The sequence below is a fragment of the Sander vitreus genome, chromosome 14, assembly GCF_031162955.1.
Source record: "Sander vitreus isolate 19-12246 chromosome 14, sanVit1, whole genome shotgun sequence".
In the NCBI taxonomy this organism is placed as follows: Eukaryota; Metazoa; Chordata; class Actinopteri; order Perciformes; family Percidae; genus Sander; species Sander vitreus.
The window spans coordinates 17,757,353-17,777,801 of record NC_135868.1 but is presented as its reverse complement, the minus strand read 5'-3'; the positions used below and the strand labels follow the sequence as shown (position 1 = coordinate 17,777,801).

General features: G+C 43.2%; 1 protein-coding gene across 2 annotated transcripts; it reads left to right on the top strand.

The window, feature by feature from the left end:
* The first annotated feature begins 1,108 nt into the window (after positions 1-1,108).
* On the top strand, positions 1,109-20,449 carry LOC144528479 (serine/threonine-protein phosphatase 6 regulatory ankyrin repeat subunit A-like). 2 transcript variants are annotated; one of them, XM_078267082.1, is made up of 29 exons: positions 1,109-1,244; positions 9,283-9,366; positions 10,182-10,260; positions 11,990-12,060; positions 12,708-12,908; positions 12,984-13,071; positions 13,207-13,349; positions 13,541-13,648; positions 13,745-13,849; positions 14,350-14,428; positions 14,517-14,631; positions 14,829-14,911; positions 14,993-15,056; positions 15,233-15,301; positions 15,463-15,603; positions 15,681-15,792; positions 15,921-15,947; positions 16,332-16,406; positions 16,530-16,731; positions 16,887-16,971; positions 17,108-17,225; positions 17,363-17,585; positions 17,704-17,791; positions 17,893-17,976; positions 18,080-18,228; positions 18,319-18,401; positions 18,779-18,861; positions 18,963-19,054; positions 19,162-20,449. In XM_078267082.1, the coding sequence occupies exons 1-29, from the start codon at positions 1,218-1,220 to the stop codon at positions 19,458-19,460; spliced, it is 3,177 nt and encodes a 1,058-aa protein (XP_078123208.1). In that variant the 5' UTR covers positions 1,109-1,217; the 3' UTR covers positions 19,461-20,449. The 2 variants fall into 2 exon arrangements, with proteins under 2 accessions (XP_078123208.1, XP_078123207.1); XM_078267081.1 differs by lacking the exon at positions 1,109-1,244 and adding an exon at positions 7,080-7,289.

The window sequence follows — 20,449 nt, the reverse complement described above, 5'->3', positions numbered from 1 at the left end:
TATGGAAGCCCATCACGCTAATGTGATGGGGGAAAAAAAGATCATGTAATGGTACATTCACACCAAGGAGTTTTCACCCAAATTCGGTGGCGCAATTACATACAAAGTCAATGTAAAGACGCATGTTTAGATTCTCCTAATGTCCTGAAGTTGAATCATAAATGGAGGAACAAATTGCTGTAGCTGTCTGTGGGCAGAGCTCTAGTAGCATACCTCACTATTTGTACATAGACCGGACGAAAAAGGAGTTTTCTTGGGAAAAAGTAAGTGGAGAAGTTGGACTACATGATAGTTCTGAAATTATATGTATGTTGTGTTGATGGAGCAGTTACAATGTTAGCATGCATAGCCCATGTAGAACACGAGTATTTTTAAATGTTTGCTTGTTTTCTTGCGGACAGACCCGACGAAGCATAAATTACAAATTGGCATGATGTAATATCGGCATACTTTTTTATTGTTTATTGCAATTACAAAACAGCTAAATCTAGACCTCAAGTAGCGCTGGAAGTGGAAGTCATCCAGACGTAACGTTTACTTCTTGGAGAAGGCAGTGAAAATGATTGTGCTTTTTGCTCGTCCAGATATTATTAATCCAGACATGACACCGCTTGATTTTCCGACTGGGAGTTCCACAACAGGTACAAAGCATCGACGTAAAAAGAGAAAGGTAATGTTACAAAGCAGGAATAGTGGTTATTTCTGCCTTATTGATGAGAGAAAGATGTTGGTGCCAACCACACCGGCTGGGAACACAATTAAACATGACTTAGTATATTTTGAGAAAGCTTCTCATTATTTTGAAATGCTAATTCATTATTTTGAAAGTGTCTTATTTTGAGAATGTTTTATTATTTTGATAAAGTTTCTCTTCTTTTTTTAAGATACTAACTCATTATTTTGAGATGCTACCTCATAATTAATTACACTGAGGCCGAGCGAATATTCGCGTTGCTTTAATCAGTTTGATAGGGGATCATATTGGGATCATTTGTGTTTATTTGTGTTACTCATTGTTTTGAGATTAAGTCATTATTTTGAGAGACTAATTCACTGACTTGCGACGCTATCTTATTATTTTGAGATACTTAGTCACTTTCCATCACATTGGCGGAAATGGGCTTCCATACAGTCCTCATTCAGTTTCTCCCGGTTAATTCACAGTAACGTTAACTCCCGGGCGAGATACTGCCTCCTTTTGGCTTTACACGGGGAATATGGCTGTTTTAAAGATACAAGACCAGGTAACCTTATCTAACTAAACTTATAACGTTACCTTAACTCGTCGGTGTTACTTTTTGTAAAACTGATTAACTCTTGTTTGTTTGAGTGTTTATGTGTAAGTTATCGTTTCTGAACACCATGTCATGGTGACTGTTCATTTTAGCTTAACTTTACTAACATGAAACAGCTTCGTTTATTCTTGGTGGTAAATTAAATTTTAACAAGATTATCTAGTTAATGGCTAAGCTAATGTTGGTTAGGTTTGCTATCGTTCTTAGTCAACTGACATTTGACATGTTAGCTAGCTAACTAGCTAGCTAGCGGTAACGTTAAACAGTAAACAAACAAAAAAACAGTTAACGTAACTAACGTCATGTCACCTGTTTCCTTACGTGAACTTAGACAAAATGTTAACGCGGCTGTGTGTCGGTCAGTTTTCTTCGATGGTGTTTTGGACTGTTGCTGTTTGTTGCTGTTTCTAGTGGTGATGGACTGGTGAACGCAGCTGGATAGCTACTAGATTAACAGGGTGGCTAACTCCCCTGCTCTGCTAATGCTAGTTAGCAACTTAACCTCATGCAGGACAAGTATTACGCCACCCGATAGGGTTATTTCCTAAAAGTTGGTGAAACGTGTTATCTTGAATTGGATTGCATATTTCCGAATAACTGACCGCAGGCCGATTTCTACCCAGGAAGTTTGCTTTGTCAGCTGTCTATTTCAGCTCCCTGCACATTTTCTCCGGGGCAGCTGTGGGCAGTCACCTGTTGCTGGAGATAAGAAAGGCTGTCAGACATAGCAGGTGGTGCTGGTTCTAAAGTCTCCAGCTGTGGTCATGATAGACACTTTCCGCAAGTTTAAATCAGTTGTTATGAACACTGCTGGGGCTTAAAGGCAGTGATTCACAGGGCTTTGTAATGGACACATGCAACAGTTACAAAATAGTGGATTTAAACATTGTTGTTTTAGTCACACACATTATTTTGTTAGTTAACCAGATAATTTGGTTGTGTATGTATGTGCTTGAAAGATAGAGGGAGGTAATTCATTACGAAAACAATTACATTAGCAGATGTATCAATCAACAGAAAATCTGACTGAATTTCTGTAATTGTTAATCATTTACATTATCAAAACATTTCAAATATTTCTTGAATACAGCTTTTTAAACCTATTTTACGGTCTCTTCTCCATTGTAACTCGAGTGCAATTGTTTTGTGACAGCCAGACAACGCAACGCATACAATTGTTTTGGGCTCTGGTAACTTGTGATCGTCAATGGTCATCATTTAAACTACGCACAAAAAGTAAGGACATTTGTGTTTGGTAGATTATTTCTTAATCTACCAAATCGTAACAATGCTTCTTGGCAATACATCTTATACCATTGGAAAGCCTGATTATTTCTCTTTTAAATGGTGCCACATTTGTAAGGAACATGCATTTGTGTGAGTGTGTCTGAGCAGCAGCGCTGAGTATGTGGGTTGCACCCATGAAAAATTTGCCAAATCTTCTCTGACAATGCCAAACAGCTTTTCTTTGTTAACTCTCGTTTGGTGTTGATTGGGTGATTGAAGTCTGAAGTAACAAGACATATTGGCAATATCATAATGTATTCATTTCACAAACAGGAGCCTCAGTAGCGTGTGGAAGAGCCACACACAGCCACAACAGCCTGGCATCTCCTCCTCATGCTGGTCACACACTGCTGTGGGATGGCATCCCATTCTTCAACCAGCATTTGTCGCAAGTCAGCCAACATGGTCATGTTGGTCTCTCTGGTACGAACAGCACGCTCAAGCGGATGCCACAAGTGTTCAATGGGGTTGAGGTCAGGACTGCTGGCAGGCCATTCTATCCTCTCCACTCCCACATTCTGGAGGTAGTCTCTGATAAACCCCGCTCTGTGGGGATGAGCGTTGTCATCTTGGAGGATAGAGGATTGTGTTTGGTCCCAGACTGTGGAGATATGGGATTGCCACTGGTTGCAGAATCTCATCTCGATATCTCTCTGCATTGAGATTGCCTCCAATGATGACAAGCCTAATTTTTCCAGTTAGGGAGATGCCCCCCCACACTCCCTCCACCAAAAGATGTTACTCCATCAGTGCAGCAATCAGCAAAGCGTTCTCCAAGTGCCGTAGGCAGAATCTGGACTTATCGCTGAACATAACGTTCCTCCACATGTTCAGATTCGAGGGCACGTGTTGCCGATACTAGCGCAAGCGGGCCTGGCGGTGAAGGTCAGTCATGGCAGTCCTCCTGGCAGCCCTATGAGACCAGAGATTGGCTGCGTGCAGTCTGTTCCGAATTGTCTGTGCAGAGAGCCGTCGGCCAAATAATTCTGCAAACCTTGACTGCAAATCTATAGAAGACTGCCTACGGTTCCTAAGTGCTGACAGGATGAGGAAACGGTCTTCTTGGGGTGCCGTCTTCTTGGGACGATTTGGCAAATTTTTCATGGGCGCAACGCACATACTCGGCTCTGCTGCTCATCCCACAAATGCGTGTTCCTTACAAATTTGGCACCATTTAAAGGGGAAATAATCAGGCTTTCCAACGGTAAAAGATTTATTGGCAAGAATCATTGTTAGAAGATATACAAAGAAATAATCTACCAAACGCAAATGTCCTTACCGTTTGTGCTTAGTTTTATTTTCATTTTACACTAAATATTTACATCAATGAATATAATTACATAATAGTTGAATGAAAACTGTTAGTTGCACTCACTGAAGTAATTATGGCAAGTGTTTAGAAATAAAAATCCTATTAGGCAATGTGTTGGTTCAACGCGTAGGTTGTTGTGTACGTTGGTTGTAGGTTATAGTAATAGTTTTTTGTAGCTGTGGAGTCGGTAAATATGAACTTCAGTCAAAGTGGGTCAATGATGGTGCAGCTCTGGCCTGTCCCTGTCTAACCGGTCTTCCGAACAGTCACGCGAAAAATGGAAGAGTGTGTGTGAGTGAGTAGATCTAGAACTGGACAAAGGGACAAAAATAGTCCTCAGAGGGACAGGAGTGTCATATTTTGCAATGGCTTCTATTTGTCCTCTAGAGGGCATCTAGAGAGTGTCCTAAACCAGGCTATGGCCCTGCCTGAAGAGAGAGATGGTGAAGGCATTTAACAGAACACACTCAATGAAAGCAGAGAAGAAATTCCATACAATAGCTAATTAAATAGACTACAGAATAATAAATACATTATTTAGATATGACTAAAGACATCAATCAAAGCTTTAGTACAGATCACCCTGTCTTTGGTTTTAAAAGCTTTAAAATCTCTGGAAGTTAGCATCGTCACTGCTGCTGTCTATGTGAATGTGTCCCAGCCTATGGTCCCAGCACATACATGCATGGCGGCCTTTGTGTTTCTGGACTTGGGTTATATTATACACAGTGCATCCTGTCGCATGGTCAGACCAGAGGTCAGTGCAAGCTGCATACTTTCACTTACACATTTTCACACTTTCATGTTGGGCCTCTCACATGAAGTAAAGCTCAGGGGTTGTATTGGGTTGTGTTATTTGTGGGTATTTGTGATAATATTGACCTGCATCCTTTTGTTGTTGCAATGAGATTGGGTTCTGTATGTTTCCTAGTGTCCCGCTCCTGACGGAGCAGCAGCACAGCATTAATGGAGCAGACATTTGAGCTCTGCCTGCCTCATGAAAGCACATCACAAAACAGATTTTTCAGTTTTTGTTGTCAGACTGTCATGCTGTTTGTGTTTAGGAATGCTCAGTTTGCATTAATTGCTCTGTTCTGTATGTAAAATGATTTCTAGCTTTTTCACATGCTTGCCTTGCTTGCCTATGTGCTTGAGTCCTGATAACAACTTTAAACAAATAAATACACACAGTTCACACAAAGACTCATATCTGTTTAGGAAATGGCAACAAATCTGCTCTGTAAACATCTTTGGGCTACGTTCCTGAGAGTATCCCCAGTGCTAGCAAGAAGGATAGACAAAACATTGGTTGTTTTATGTACTTTGCTTCCCAATCATCATTCTTTGTTTGTGCCTTTGAGGCAAATCTGTAATGTCAATTCAGTGGCTGTAGAAGCAGAAAGATTGTAAGGCTGTTTCATATTAAGTTTATAAATGGTAGGTCTATTAGACTCAAAATGTAGGCCTCCATAGGCTCCATCCAACTTAATCGCTCTCTCTTATTTGCCCTCCCTTGCACCGTCCCTCCCTCCAAGTTAATGGGGTTGTGTGGCTTGGCAAGATTGCTCTTTTTAGGAGTTGTGTTGAATATGAAGGAGACTGAGATACACACACACACACACTGACATGCACGTACAGACTGGTCTTGTTAGCTACCCTCACATTCTCTGGCAAAGCCAGTTTGATCCAGTTTCATAATGAGGAGATGGGGACTTTGGAAGCTATGCCACCAATACACCAAAGAGGATACTGGAACACACAAACGCATACAAACACAGATCTGGTATAGATGTTCTTTTCTCACATTTGGAAGGAAATGTCACTTCTATTTTAGCACAACCTTTATGAATATGCAGCCCACTAAAATCTTATTTAACAAATTCTAAAAACAAAACATTATAGTGAACATGGTTTCGTTTTTGCCATGCTGCATGAGGTACAGCTTTTTAGATTGCCTCAAGCTTGACCATTTAGAAGAATATAAGGAGACCTTCAGTGCTTCACACCATTACTTTAATGTACAATACCAAAGATCAGAGCTGTGTTGAGTGGAGGAGCACTCAATCCATGAAACAAGGATCAGAAAATCACAATACAGTAGTAAACATTCAGATAACCAGACAGTATTGAAGCTCTCAACAAACAACATTGCATTGGTTGCTGAAGGTAGCAGGGCTTTCAATAAAGAATCAATAGTGCTGCATCATCATTCTCTACTGTAGCGTCATCACTCTACTGACACTTTTGTTATTACACTGTAATGAACTCTCAGGGAAATCGTGAATTGGCACTGTCCAGCAAGTGACCTGATAATATTCAGGCATCAAAATATGGCCCTAACTGTCCTTCAGTCCAGTATCTCTATCTTCTCTTGCCATTCATTTTTTTCTCCCTCTTAATCTGTGGGCCTTTACATTCTGTATTTTGCGTTTTGTTTTTTAGTTAACTTTCGGTAACCAGTTTGCACCCATTCCCATCACTAGCCACCCCTTTGTCCTTTGCTCTATTCATCTTTAGGTTTCTTTGTGTTTTGTAGTGCTCTAGGTACCTGCCTACAATTATTTTATCCCTCTCTCCTCTTCTTTTCCTACTCCTCTCTCTCTCTCTCTCTCTCTCTCTCTCTCTGCCCCTCTCTCCCCTCCCCCTCCTCTCCCTCTTTCTGTCTCCTCTTTTGAAAGAGCTGGCTTCAGCAGTCTGCCTGAAACGGACGACGCATGCCCACTCATACATTGGCTTCTGCGGCCCCCGTCCACGCTAATCACAGGGTCTGTGTGTGTGTGTGTTTGCATCTGATGTGTGTGTATGCGTGTGTTCCTGGCTGCAGCACAGCAGTGAGGATATGTAGCTTCCTGTGCGCTGCTAGGCAGCCCAAGCTCATTCTGCCGCATGCCGCTTACCACCACCATTACGCAGAGGAATTCCCTGCTGTCTCTGCTGCTGCTGCTCACAGAGAGTGCGAGTGTTGGCTAAAGATAGGAGGAGAGGAGAAACGAGACATGCAGCAAAGCAACACTGACAGAGGACAGAGCTGGATTTTACATTGGATTTAACATGAAGATGTGCAGTGTTTGTTTATGAGGAAATCACTCTGTGTGTGGGATTTATTGCTGACCTTTGTGCTCCTGAATTGCGCGTATGTAAGAGGGTACACTGTGTATTTGTGTGTGTGTGTGTGTGTGTGAGAGAGAGCGAGTGTGTGAGTGAATGATTGTGTTGGGGTGTGTGAGTGTTTCTTCCTGATGCGGTCAGAGCGGGCTAGTCGTGTTTGTATCGTGGTGCTGGAGGAGGTGGAGGAGGATGAGCCCTCCTCTTCACCAACACCTCCCCAGCCCAAATCATCCCCAGACCGCAAATCCCATCATGCCTCTCGAAGGGCTGCCACTCAGGAGGACAAGGTGAGATGGGTCCTTCTGTTTGGTTCTTCGTTGACTAATTTAGAGTTTGCTGATTCAGCAGCAGTTTTGCCATGTTTAAGGTTTATATACAGTTTATTGTGAATGACCGCATTCACTGGGGTTTTACACAGACCAATGCATTTCTCATACCTGGCCTGAAGTTCAAACCTGTGCTGAAGTGCATAGTTACACGTCCCATTGGATTAAAATACAATGCACTGCCAACACTTGTCGTCCTTTGCTAAATATAGAACCAAATACAATCACCAATTTAGCCTGCCATGTGAGATGACTGCTGGTTTGTATAGATTATCAGCAAGGCCTAAGCCTTTGTAGTCTCCAGTGTTGGCTGTATAAAGGGCAAGTCTACCATTGAAACATGGTAGCAGAAAGTATTTTCATCCTATGAAAGCTTTGAAGTTTACACTGAGTAGGGGGGTGTAAACTTAGGGGAGGATATGCCTACTCTGATGACAGGGTTTTGTGCTCTACCTTCTCCGATCTCTGACATAGTTCCAGTGGTCATCAGTGTAATAGGCATGATGAGACAGATGTCTGACAGCCCCACTTATTTTTAGTTGGACGAAATAAGAGAGGGATGGGGAAAACTGAGAGAGGCTGAGAGTGAGGAGCAAATACACATCATAGTACTTGTAGTATAACTTTGCTGGGGGAAAAGGTGTAAAGGTGTGCATGTGACTAAATGTTATCATTGGAAACCACTGTACTTAATTACTTTATATTGCCATTACATTTTTTGTTTGCAATCTATCCTGTTATTTAGAAGGGCTTTGAAATTGGATGCCTCTCCAGACCTCCCCTAAATCAACATCATGTCAATGTTGCATGTGCATTTTCAATAATGATGCAGCGCAAAGAAAAGTGGGTAAATTAGCAATGTTATGTCTGAGTTAAAATTCTAAGACTTCTAATTATTTATCCTGCCATATTAAAACAAGGAAACACTTTGCTATAATGAGCATATAATAAAGTCAAGTGAGACTAGTGTTATCATAAAATAAAGTCACTTTGTCGCTCAGATCTTAGTGACAAATTTATAATCACGATCACAGTCACTAGCCAGTTACTGTTGTGCAATTTATTGTCCAGCAATATCTTTAATGTAACACTAACAAAGTTTTTGTGTTTTTAAGATGATGTGGGAAAAATACAAAATTGTAACCCAAAATTGTGGATTAGTTTCACTTTGATTTTTTTTTACCATCAAGGCTGAGGGCGGTGGGCGGTCATGGAAAGCTTGTATCACAGTTTTGTTGTCATTACTTAGAATTCCTCATGGCGGCGGCAGAAACTACGCACTATAGCTTTAAACTGACATTACCTTCTTTAGCCTTTAATTTGAAGGGACTCATGCACTTTTGTTACCTACCATTACCTTGTTTATGATGACTGCTGAGCAACACTGTTTACAAATCCAACTCCGTGTCAGGCACTCATCTCATCTCATGCTTGTGCTTACATTCATGCACACGTCAGACGTACATCAATGAAACAACAGTGAGAATAGTATTAAAGAGATGTGCTCAGTGTGTTTATGTAGCTCTCATTTGCAGCTTCCTCCTTCTGGGAAAGAAAATGCATACCTTGTATAACTTGTTAAAATTGTTCCACTTGTCTTTAACACTGCTATTTACATTCTTATCAGCTGGCCTCGCGCCATGTGGCAATAGGGCACAACTTTAACCCCTCACTGACTCAAACATTTACGTAATTGTGTGTGTGTGTGTGTGTGTGTGTGTGTGTGTGTGTGTGTGTGATGTATGCTGCAGCTGCTACAGTCATAAACAAATCGGTGATAGCCATTTGTGACCTATGGCTCTTTCCCAGCTCAGGATTATAGTGTCTGTGTGTGAGACTCTCCCATTTGAAACTCTCATAACTCTCACTGATAACACTGTTGTCAGCATAGAAATTGACTGCCTTGCAAATCAAGTATGTAGTAGTGTACATCAGCATTTCCTTGTCTCTGTAGCCGTCTCTGTTAAGAGCCATCTTCAACGTGGACCCAGATGAAGTTCGCTCCCTCATATTCAAGAAAGAGGATGTCAACATTCAGGTAAGTCGCACTCTTCGTGCGTGTGTGTGTGTGTGTGTGCGTTCTGTTCTGATCGCACCCATGTGTATTTGTCTTTCAAACTGTAGCTAGCTTCACATACACACCATGACATATAAAAAAAAACACTAAGGAGAGCAGCAGTAAGCCAGCAGGCTACAATTGATCGATTGACTGACTCAGAGTGCCTTCTGGCAGCTTCCCCGTCTCATATAGCTGTCAATCAGGGCAGGACACATGAACTGTTCCTAACACTTCCACACACCTATGGTTAAAGGACATAGCCTTTAGTTGATACGCCTCCTTTTTTCTCCCATCGCTTTTGCTCTTCATCCCTATTCTTACTGAATATATGTCCTCAGTTTACACCACATTGTGTTTTCACACTCTTTGTTTTTCCCTCTGTCCTTGTGGGTCTATAGTGCTGGGGTCATCACGCTGGGCCTGAGTCTTTTGGAGTCAGCAACACTGGCCCAGGCCTATTGCTGTCACATGACATTTGTTTATAGCCCCACTCTGTTGATTGCTCGCCACTACACTGAAAGAGAGAGAGGTGGGGGTGCGGCAGCTTGGTGTATTGAAGTGGTAGAGCGAAGTGAGGAACACATGATAGAAATTTTTCTAGTCTCATATTTCTTGTGGTCTGCAACAGTGTGAGGTCTATAGATTTTGATTGGGGCATGTTATTTATGTCTTCACCCCATCATGATGTCCGTTTATGTGTGAGCATGTGTCTCAAGGCCTATGTTTGTGTGAAAAAGAGAAATAATACACATGCTTAAATTTGTGTTTTTCTGTGTTTTGGGATCTCCTGTCAGGACAACGAGAAGAGGACGCCTCTGCATGCTGCAGCCTACCTGGGAGACGCTGAGATCATTGAACTGCTCATTCTCTCAGGTAATAAACACTACAGCCCAGCCATCAATCTGTTTAGCCATCCATTCCATTTAATTTACAGCTAATATCCATCCACCTTTCGTATTAATTCTACTTGAAAGCTTACTCATCCATCCACACTGGCTGTTAGCAACCATTCCTGTATACATCCATCCGCCCCTATTTTTCATCTGTGCATATTAGCTCTGAGATATTTGTCTAATGTTTATTAATTCCTTTGTATATTTAAACATTCCTTCATAAATCATTAAACGGGTCAAACTAAATTGGAAACAAATGTATTGTCTGTTTTTCGACTTGTTTGAAGAAAGACAAGATTTGAGTCATAATACCAAAAATCACGCCATGTTTTCCTAAACTTTCCAAAAGCCACTGCCTGTTTTTCATTTTTCTCTTCCCCACATGTTGCTCCCCGTTCCCTCAGTAGTTTACATGCCTGTGTGTCTGCTCACTGCTCTGTGGCTGTCACCCTCTCTTGGTGACTTGTTATTTATCAATCATCTGATAGGGTCTATGACGGCTTCACTTTCTGTGAAGTCAGCTGAGCACGTTAGGAGGTGGGGCCAACCCTAACACAAGCGTTGTGTGTGTGTGTGTGTGTGTGTGTGTGTGTGTGTGTATTTGTGTTCACTGTTTCTCAATAATGTGAAGAGCAAGCAACAGGTGCAGCTTAAGGGCTATTTTAACCCTCAAGCTGGGCCACAGAGGATCATGGGAATTTTATAACTTCTAGGCACTGTTGGCACATGGAAGGATTTAGCCTTCAGGGCCTTTCTGCCAAAAAGGGTCTATTTAAACCCAAACCATGATATTTTCCTAAACCTAAGCAAGTAGTTTTGTTGCCTAAACTTAACAAGATTTCTGGCAGACCTGAAGGCCATCTTCTCCCAACAGTGCACTGTTAACTCACAACAGCACCTTCGCATAAAGGCCCTGACACACCAACTTGATTATTGGCCGTCGGATAGTCTGGCGAGGTCAGTGACTCGAGTCTGGTCGCTGTGTTCCGTGCCGTCGTCAGTCGGAGGAGCTGTCGGCCTTCATTTGGGCCAATTTGACATGTTGAATCGGAAGGCGGGCAGTCGGACTCAATGGCCAATCTGATTGGTGGAGCGCTAACCTGGAAATGACTAGCGGGATGAGTGTGACTTAGGGTTAGGGTTAAGGTTAAAATGTTTTCAGAAACGCATTTCGGTGAACTATCTTCGTATAATATGAGATTGTATTCCGAATGAAGCCGCCATTATGCCCGGTTGTAAAATCCGGGAGCAGCCAGACCCACGTGACGCGTTCGTCCAATCAGCTGCCAGTTTTCATTTTTTGGGCAACAATACAGATTAGCGCCGCCTGCTGTTAGGGAGACGTATTATGTTTCACGCATGCACAGAACGTACGCTCAAGTCGGCGTCGCTTCGGTGTGTTCTGAGGCACTTTTTTGACCAACTCGGGGAAGCAGTCAGGCCAACTGCCTTTTCTGCCGACGGTCGGCCGTTGGGTTGGTGTGTCAGAGCCTTAAGGCATGGTAAAAGCCTTTTCAACTGTTAGTTTATCTTTAAGAGTTTTACTATTCACACTCTGTCTATCAATTACTGTTAGGTATCTTGAGCCTTTAATGTATTTTTTCAGTGATCAGACATTTTTACAGGTTTTTCACTGTTTGTCTTTGCTGTGTCTGCCATCGTTGACTTATCTCTGACATCTCTTGCTCACTCTCCTTCTGTCATTCAAGGAGCCAGAGTTAATGCCAAAGATAACAAGTGGTTGACTCCTCTTCATCGAGCTGTCGCCTCTTGTAGTGAGGTAACACATTACACAAACACACTTGCTAATGTGTACGGTGGTGACTCCACTGTAATTATGTGCCTATGTTCGTCTCACAATTAGGTTGTAACTTTTTATACCTTTGATAATCCCCTGTATGATAACCCAAATGCAACCATACTAAGGGAGCTTTTCCACTGACAATAGCACTGCAACAAAAATGCCAACTTATTTAATTTCAGTGAAACCCCTGTGGGGGCAGAAAACACGGCTTAGTGCAGCAACACGCATACCAGAAAGGATATCTTGTAGTTACCTTACTGGCATGAGATGTAGAAAAGTATTGCTGCCGAGATGTTCACAGATGTTACAGATTTGTCCTTAAAAGGGTAAAGTGACACAACCACTGTGCAGTGTGTTGGTATGTGATAAACCTTTAAAATCTCTTTACCTATTTTGCTTGGTCCTGGCTGGGCAACATGCCCACACTTGCCCACACTAACACAGCCCCTTGTGTTGTTTCTCCTTCTCAGTGCTATAAAGCCCCCTAAGAATAGCAAATACTTTTCAAACCACCCATTCATAGCCATTTGCGCACATTGGTGTGTACTTTGTTAGTACACTGAGGCAAATTAGAAATAGAGCCTCTGTCGGCACACTCTGAACCATTCTCCCTCTCCATCCAGGATGCAGTGGCAGTGTTGCTGAAGCACAGTGCAGATGTTAACGCCCGTGACAAGAACTGGCAGACGCCGCTCCATGTTGCAGCTAGCAACAAGGCAGTACGCTGTGCTGAGGCTTTGGTCCCGCTGCTTAGCAACGTCAACGTGTCTGACCGGGCGGGACGCACTGCTTTGCACCACGCTGCCTTCAGTGGACATGTAGAGGTGGGTCTCATTTAGACACACACAAGGACACTCACATACATGTCAGCATCTAGTTAATTTCCTTTTGTGTGATAGATGGTGAAGCTGCTGCTGTCCAGAGGAGCCAACATTAATGCATTTGACAAGAAGGACAGGAGAGCCATCCACTGGGCAGCCTACATGGGTGAGACTGTTGAAGCCTCTGTCTCTCCCTAGTTGTCACTTCCATAAATAGTACATGGCGAAATGAACGTGCCTTGACTTAAGTTAAATTTGAATTTGATCAATATCATTTCCTCCCCTCCCTCATCTGTTTCAGGTCACCTGGAGGTTGTAAAGTTATTGGTGGCCAGTGGAGCAGAGGTTGACTGTAAGGACAAAAAAGCATATACTCCGCTCCATGCAGCCGCCTCCAGTGGCATGAGCAGCACAGTGCACTATCTGCTGAGCCTGGGGGTCCACGTCAGTACAGACACACACATTTACACATATGTATACACTAGCAATGTCCTTGTTGTGTAAATAATGGGCCATAACCCTTTTCCCTAGATAAATCTTCAACTGTAAATATTAAAGCTGTTTTAAATCATATCGATATAATTTTCTCAAGTCAATAAAATGCAAAAACATTGATTTCTTCTCTCCTTGCATAGGTGAACGAGGTGAACGGCTACGGCAACACTCCTCTCCATTTGGCCTGTTACAATGGACAGGATGTGGTGGTCAGTGAGCTCATCGAGGCAGGGGCCAACGTCAACCAGGTGTGTGTGTGTGTGCGTCCCCTTGTTCGAAATAGTATGTGCGTGGGGAGAGTGTGTGTGTGTGTTTAATTGTGTTGTTTGGTACCTTGCTTTCAGGTGAATGAGAGGGGTTTTTCCGCTCTCCACTTTGCCTCGTCCTCACGACAGGGGGCACTGTGCCAGGAGCTGCTGTTGTCCCATGGAGCTCACATCAACATGCCGGTGTGTCCAAATGCAGACACACTTTCATACAAACACGTACACATCACCTGTACACAAATAAAATGAGCCTGTGTCCTCTGCTTTTTATATGTATGCTGCCCAGTATCTAGTAGAAAGTTAAAAATGACAGTGTTGTGAACACGTTGGTAACAGTGATGGAAACTGATATTAGGTCCCCACAGCCTCAAGATGCAAGGCCATATGGAAGATGACGGTGGAGGGGGTGGCTCCCTGAGGCTGCAAGCTGCTCATGGAATATGTGTGTGGGTGTGTGCGTGTGGTCCACAAGGGGGTCTAAGATAGCTTCTGTTCATGCTAAGCTTTCTAACACTACAGTGTTAGACTCTGATGCTGAGTCAGCTTACCGCACTGGCACTAAACTGTACATCTCTATGCACTGCAACACTGATATACTGTATAGAATCAGTACTCCACAGAAAATCATAATCGTCTTTGTCCTTCTCTGCTTGTCTCCACTATCTCTCCCTCCATCTGTCCAGAGTAAGGATGGTAAGACTCCCCTCCACATGGCAGCAACACATGGAAGGTTCTCCTGCTCTCAGGCCCTCGTTCAAAATGGTGAGAGCCACAACAGTGTGCTGTCTGCTTAATTCCTGAGTGTTTTAATGCAAATGCATACATATACCCTTTATTTATGTGTGTGAAGGAGCTGAGATTGATTGTGAGGACAGGAGCCAAAACACTGCCCTTCACATCTCTGCCCGCTTTGGCCATGAACTCATCATCACAGCACTCCTCAAACACAGAGCCAACACCGCCAAGTTAGTAACAATTGACATTTAGCCATCAGTCTATCTTCCCACTGAATATAATCTGCTTAAGGGGGTGATGTTTTAACTTAGGATAAACCATTCTTTCAACCTCTTTTTTGTTTTCTTTCTGTCATCGAAAATGCGCCTATGCTCTCACACCTGACCCTCCTGTGATGACTTGCCTTCTCTGCCTTAAATCTTTTTAGGAGAGGCATTCATGGGATGTTCCCTCTACACCTGGCAGCTCTCAGCGGCTTCTCAGATTGCTGCAGGAAGCTGCTGTCCTCAGGTACATTCATGCTGACACCATTCTTGTTACTGGAATCATCTAGTTGACATCCTAATTGATGCTGATCGCATATTTTTGCAGGGTTTGACATAGACACCCCTGATGACTTTGGAAGGACCTGTCTACATGCTGCTGCAGCTGGAGGGTGAGTCATCGTTCCTGCTCACTGCCTTATTATTGTTTAATTTCTGAGCCTCTTTAATGCTTTTCTTTGTTACAGCATTCATTCTTTTTTTTCATCTGAAATATTATCCGTGCACTTGATTACAATAGATTGGTATGTCAACAAAACATCACTGTTAAAGCTGTCTCTCTAACCAGGAACCTGGAGTGTCTGAATCTGCTGTTAAACATAGGAGCGGACTTTAATAGGAAAGACAACTTTGGAAGGTGAGCCAAGCATGTGGTTTAATTCCAGGAATGTGAGGCATATAAATAAAATACGGTCTGAAGACAGAGGAAGACTTTTGACCACATTTTGCAGAGTAGAGGAATAAGTAAGTCCTCACTAGCATAAATAATGGCTGATGTTGACTCTCTGACCATCCCAGGACTCCACTACACTATGCATCAGCTAACTGTAACTACCAGTGTGTGTTTGCCTTGGTGGGCTCTGGGGCAAGCATCAATGAGCTGGACCAGAGAGGCTGCAGTCCCCTGCACTACGCTGCTGCCGCCGACACTGATGGAAAGTAAGTTCTACTCTGTGTTTAATTGATACAGTTTGTCGTTAAGTATCAAAGTCAGATGAAGGCTTTGTTATTGTCAGGTGTGTGGAGTACCTGTTGAGGAACGATGCTGATGCAGGAGTTAGAGACACGCAGGGTTATAGTGCAGTGCACTATGCCTCATCTTACGGACGCACACTCTGCCTGGAACTGGTACGTACAGCCACCACACAGAGTGAAAATATCGTGCATGTCCTAAAGTCTGATCACTTCCATGTGCTAAAAGCTTTTAGAACTGTAGAGAAAACTACAGCACACAAGTCTCTGTCTGTTTCTTTCAGATGGCAAGTGAGACACCTCTTGATGTGGTAAGAAAGAAATGTCATCCACTGTAACACAATGAGCCCTTATATTGATTAATTATTTGTAGTTGGCTCCCTCTGTTGGGCAGATTGGGAACATAATGGTTAGATAATCTGACACAGATGAAACTACTGTGAAACATCTTCTGTCTTGTAATTGAACAATTGGTGGGTCAATATAAGCATTTAGCAAAAAACGGTTTTAACATAAAACTCCTCTTGGTACCCCTAACCTCTCTTTCAATTCATTTGGGCCATGTGGAGCGGTGTGACCATGTCATGTCATGTAACCATGACATTTCTGTGCAATTTTTAATGAGGCAGTGACTTGCCATGTGTGCCAAACCTGGATCTGAAAATAGTAATATGGGAACCATCTCTCTATTTCAGTTAATGGAGACATCAGGAACAGGCATCCTGGGTGACTCAGAGAGCCAGGCCCCCGTCAGTCCACTCCACCTGGCGGTGAGTTCAAGGATTTGTCAGTTTGTCTTTATTTGTCTTTCTCTCACACACAGGGTTTATCTCTCTGCTGTATCTATTACCATTAGACATCAGACAAGAAGTATGTGTCTTCCATTGACTTAGGCCTACCATGGACACTGTGGAGCTTTAGAGGTTCTCTTATCGTCCATGCTGGAAGTGGATGTTTGCAGCTCAGAGGGCCAGACGCCCCTCAGCCTGGCCTGCTCCAAGGGTCACCAAGAGTGTGTCTCCCTGCTGCTGCACCATGGCTCCTCACCCATGACCTGTGACTACACACACAAACGGACAGCCATACATGCTGCAGGTATACATACAGGCAGTTACATACTCAGGCGCAGAAATCTGTTTGGATGCAACACCTTCACATCACATGAACAAGGTTTATTCTCTACCTTTTAAAATGGCAAACATGTTGCTTTAGAAAAGTCATACTCTGGCATGTGTGTGTGTCTGCCGCAGCTATGAATGGCCACCCAGAGTGCCTGCGCCTGCTCATGAGCAACGACCAACACATTAATGTGGATGTACAAGACGCCAACGGACAGTGAGTGTGTATACTGTATGTGTGCATGGAGAAAATGGCTTAGGCTGGAGGTTTTCACTTTGAGGAGGTAACTTTAACTAGTTTCATAAATAAATCAAATGAACTGTCTTAAGTCATATTTCCACACTGTGTACAGGACTCCTCTGATGTTGGCAGTGCTAAATGGACACACAGAGTGTGTGTACTCTCTACTCAGTCAAGGGGCCAGTGTAGAGTATCAGGACCGCTGGGGGAGGACGGCACTACACCGAGGGGTGAGACATTCACACAAACCCACTAACATTACAACTTATTTATAATTTTTTACTGGCATTACAACTTTGATTAATCCTTTTCTATTATGATATATTTATTACTAATATTATTTTTCACGTTCTGATTTTTCACACAGGCGGTGACCGGCCAGGAGGAGAGTGTGGAGGCCCTCCTCCAGCGGGGGGCCGGTGTGTGTGTCAGAGACATCCGGGGCCGCTCCCCTCTTCACCTGGCATCCGCTTGCGGCCGTGTGGGTGTCCTGGGTGCCCTGCTGCAGGCCATGACCACCTCCACACACACTCAAACACACCTCACTGACAACCAGGGCTACACACCACTGCACTGGGCCTGCTACAACGGTACTGGGACATAGCAGGACTTACTTGAGATACATGTCTGCTCTGTATGAAGCCACAACAATGTAGTATTCTCATCTGTTCCTCCCTTTGTACCTCTATCCTCTCTTTGTTTTCTTAGGATACGATGCTTGTGTGGAGTTGTTGTTAGACCAGGAGGTGTTCAAGAAGATTAAGGGCAACGCTTTCAGTCCGCTGCACTGTGCTGTGTAAGCGATGTGTCTGTTTGTACCAATGAATGTTTTTATGTAGATAGACACTGGTCTGATTTCGTCTGAGGGTATGTGACAGTGTGTGTTGTGTATTTCAGTATGAGCAATAACGAGGGAGTGGCTGAGATGTTGATTGACTCCCTGGGAACAAATATCGTCAACACCACTGACTCCAAGGGCAGGTGAGGGCTGCAAATGGACTCAAATAACATGTTTTTATGAAAGTTGTTTAGGGTGGGCACAAGCTCTGCTGGTATGTTGTCAACTGTGTTTGTGTCAACACAGAACCCCCCTACACGCTGCAGCTTTTTCCGACCATGTGGAGTGTGTTTCCCTTCTGCTTAGCCACGGAGCTCAGGCAAACGTGGTCGACACACACACACGCAGGACACCGCTGATGATGGCCGCTATAAGCGGACAAACCAATACTGTGGGTCAGTACACCCGCTATGTGTCATAGATACAATGTTGGCCTTTGATTTCTAAACCTTTGACATGTAACCATCTTCATTCTTGTGTTGCAGAGATGCTGGTGAGCAGTGCTAAAGCAGACTTCACACTACAGGACACAAACAGGAACACAGCATTACATCTGGCTTGCAGCAAGGTAACAACCATTAACAGAAACAGAAATGCTTTTGTATTCACTGGACATGGTGAATTATGGATGTTAACATGTCTCCAAGGATCTCTGACCAAAGAGAAGAAAATAAATGAGTTGGTATTGAAAATCGCCTTCTAATGTGAGTTTATTAAAGGCTCTCCACACAATGTCCTAAAAGGTTTTTTTCCTCTACATGTTGGAAAAAATAAGTAAGTATTATGGGTTCACATGTGACAAATATACAAATGGAATAAAACATTAGGGACTTATTATAAATATGAATGAGTCAAAGGGCTTTTTTATATTGTGCAAGACATCTATAATTATACTTATTTTCAATTTCCCCTGTTAATCACTTTGTTGCTCTCTGTTCCTCTCAGGGTCATGAGACGGGTGCCTTGTTGATTCTGGAGAAGCTCAGTGACAAGAACCTCATCAACAGCACCAATACTTCTCTCCAGACGTACGTAGTATTCCCAGGGTGCAGGCAGACACTCAGCTGTGCGGTGGGGTAATGTACTAATTTCAGACTTAACTTTAACATCTCCATCCACCTTCTTTCAGGCCCCTTCATGTAGCAGCCAGGAAGGGCTTAACAGTGGTGGTCCAGGAGCTGCTGGGGAAAGGAGCCAGTGTGTTGGCAGTGGACGAGAACGGTCGGCTTTCATCTTACTTCTGTAGCGTACACCTCACTATTCACACATACTTCTAGAGTCTAATGTGAACTTTTTGTTTTACTCTGTCACTCTTCTCTTATACGTAGGTTACACTCCAGCTCTGGCCTGTGCTCCCAACCGTGATGTGGCAGACTGTCTGGCACTCATCCTCAACTCCATGATGCCCACGTCCCCTATGGTCACCATAGCCGCTTTGCCTGCACATTCTCTTACTCAGACAGTGATCAACCACCACCCGACCAAAAACCATGTCTCCAAAGGGGTGGCCTTTGACACCCCTCCCCCTCTGAGGCCTGACCACGCCTCCTACTGCAGACCGGAGCGCCCACTGTCCTCCATCACTGGGGATGATGAACTGAATGACTCAGATTCAGAGACGTACTGAGAACATACCTGCTATTGAACAGAGCCCCACAATACTGGCAGGCTAGCCAGCCACTCAGGAGCCTTAATAGATCACTGACAAGAAAGTAAAAGAGGGAGAAAATAGAGCCAGTGTGCAGATTATTTTTAGGCACGCTTCTTTAAATCTTAAAATAACCCTTGTTGTAAACCATGTTTGTTTCCTTATGGTGCATACCCATGGGGTGTAAAATTAACATACTAAAAATATAGAATAAGGTGAATACACACTAAATTTCTCTCAGATATCATCACTGTATGGTCAGTAACATGGCCAGTGTCTTTTTAAATTTAAAGCAATGTTATTTTTCTCTTGTTCTTTGCTGATACTTTATGAAGTGGTTTTAAGACTTTTCACAATTTTTCCTTCAACTATTACTAGAAGAGTATCTACTGGAGAAAAGAGGACTGGCACGATTGTCTAAAGAAAAAACAGAGGGACAATCACATGGGACCAGGAGATTGATTGTCGTTTTCCCGACTGTACTTTTGAGTTTTTATTCAGAGTTCTTCGAGCTTTGAAGGCAGACACTGATGGCTGTCACTCCCGCACATTGGTAATGCTGCGTCATTGTTATTGAACCACTTTTAAATTCCTTGGAGAGGAAGTCATTATTGAATCCTATGAATTTATTCCAAGTGGACTGAATCATTGGGAGCTGTTTAGGACAACAGGTGGATGTAAGATCCATTTACTGTATGACTGGTCCAGTCACTTGATTGATGACCCGAATGAGCGGCTCAACTTTGAACTTGCAATGCTGTAACTACTCAATGTCTGTGTACTGCTGGAGACAGGGGGAGGTGTGTGTGTGTGTGTGTGTGTGTGTGTGTGTGTGTGTGTGTGTGTGAGAAATTAATTAATATTGCCTTTTAAGGAACAAGCTACTTTCAGGCAGAGGATGTACGCTACTGGTTCAATGTTTGTACGGATTAAGTAATGAACGAATAAATAGATTTGTTTTTGATTAA

What these genes read in the sequence shown, in the direction of transcription:
- LOC144528479 (XM_078267081.1), top strand. Translation starts at nt 7,134, where the DNA reads ATGCGGTCAGAGCGGGCTAGTCGTGTTTGTATCGTGGTGCTGGAGGAG. An exon ending in CATGCTGCTGCAGCTGGAGG is followed by an intron (nt 15,057 to 15,232) that starts GTGAGTCATCGT and finishes CTCTCTAACCAG; the next exon opens with GAACCTGGAGTGTCTGAATC. An exon ending in TACATCTGGCTTGCAGCAAG is followed by an intron (nt 18,402 to 18,778) that starts GTAACAACCATT and finishes TGTTCCTCTCAG; the next exon opens with GGTCATGAGACGGGTGCCTT.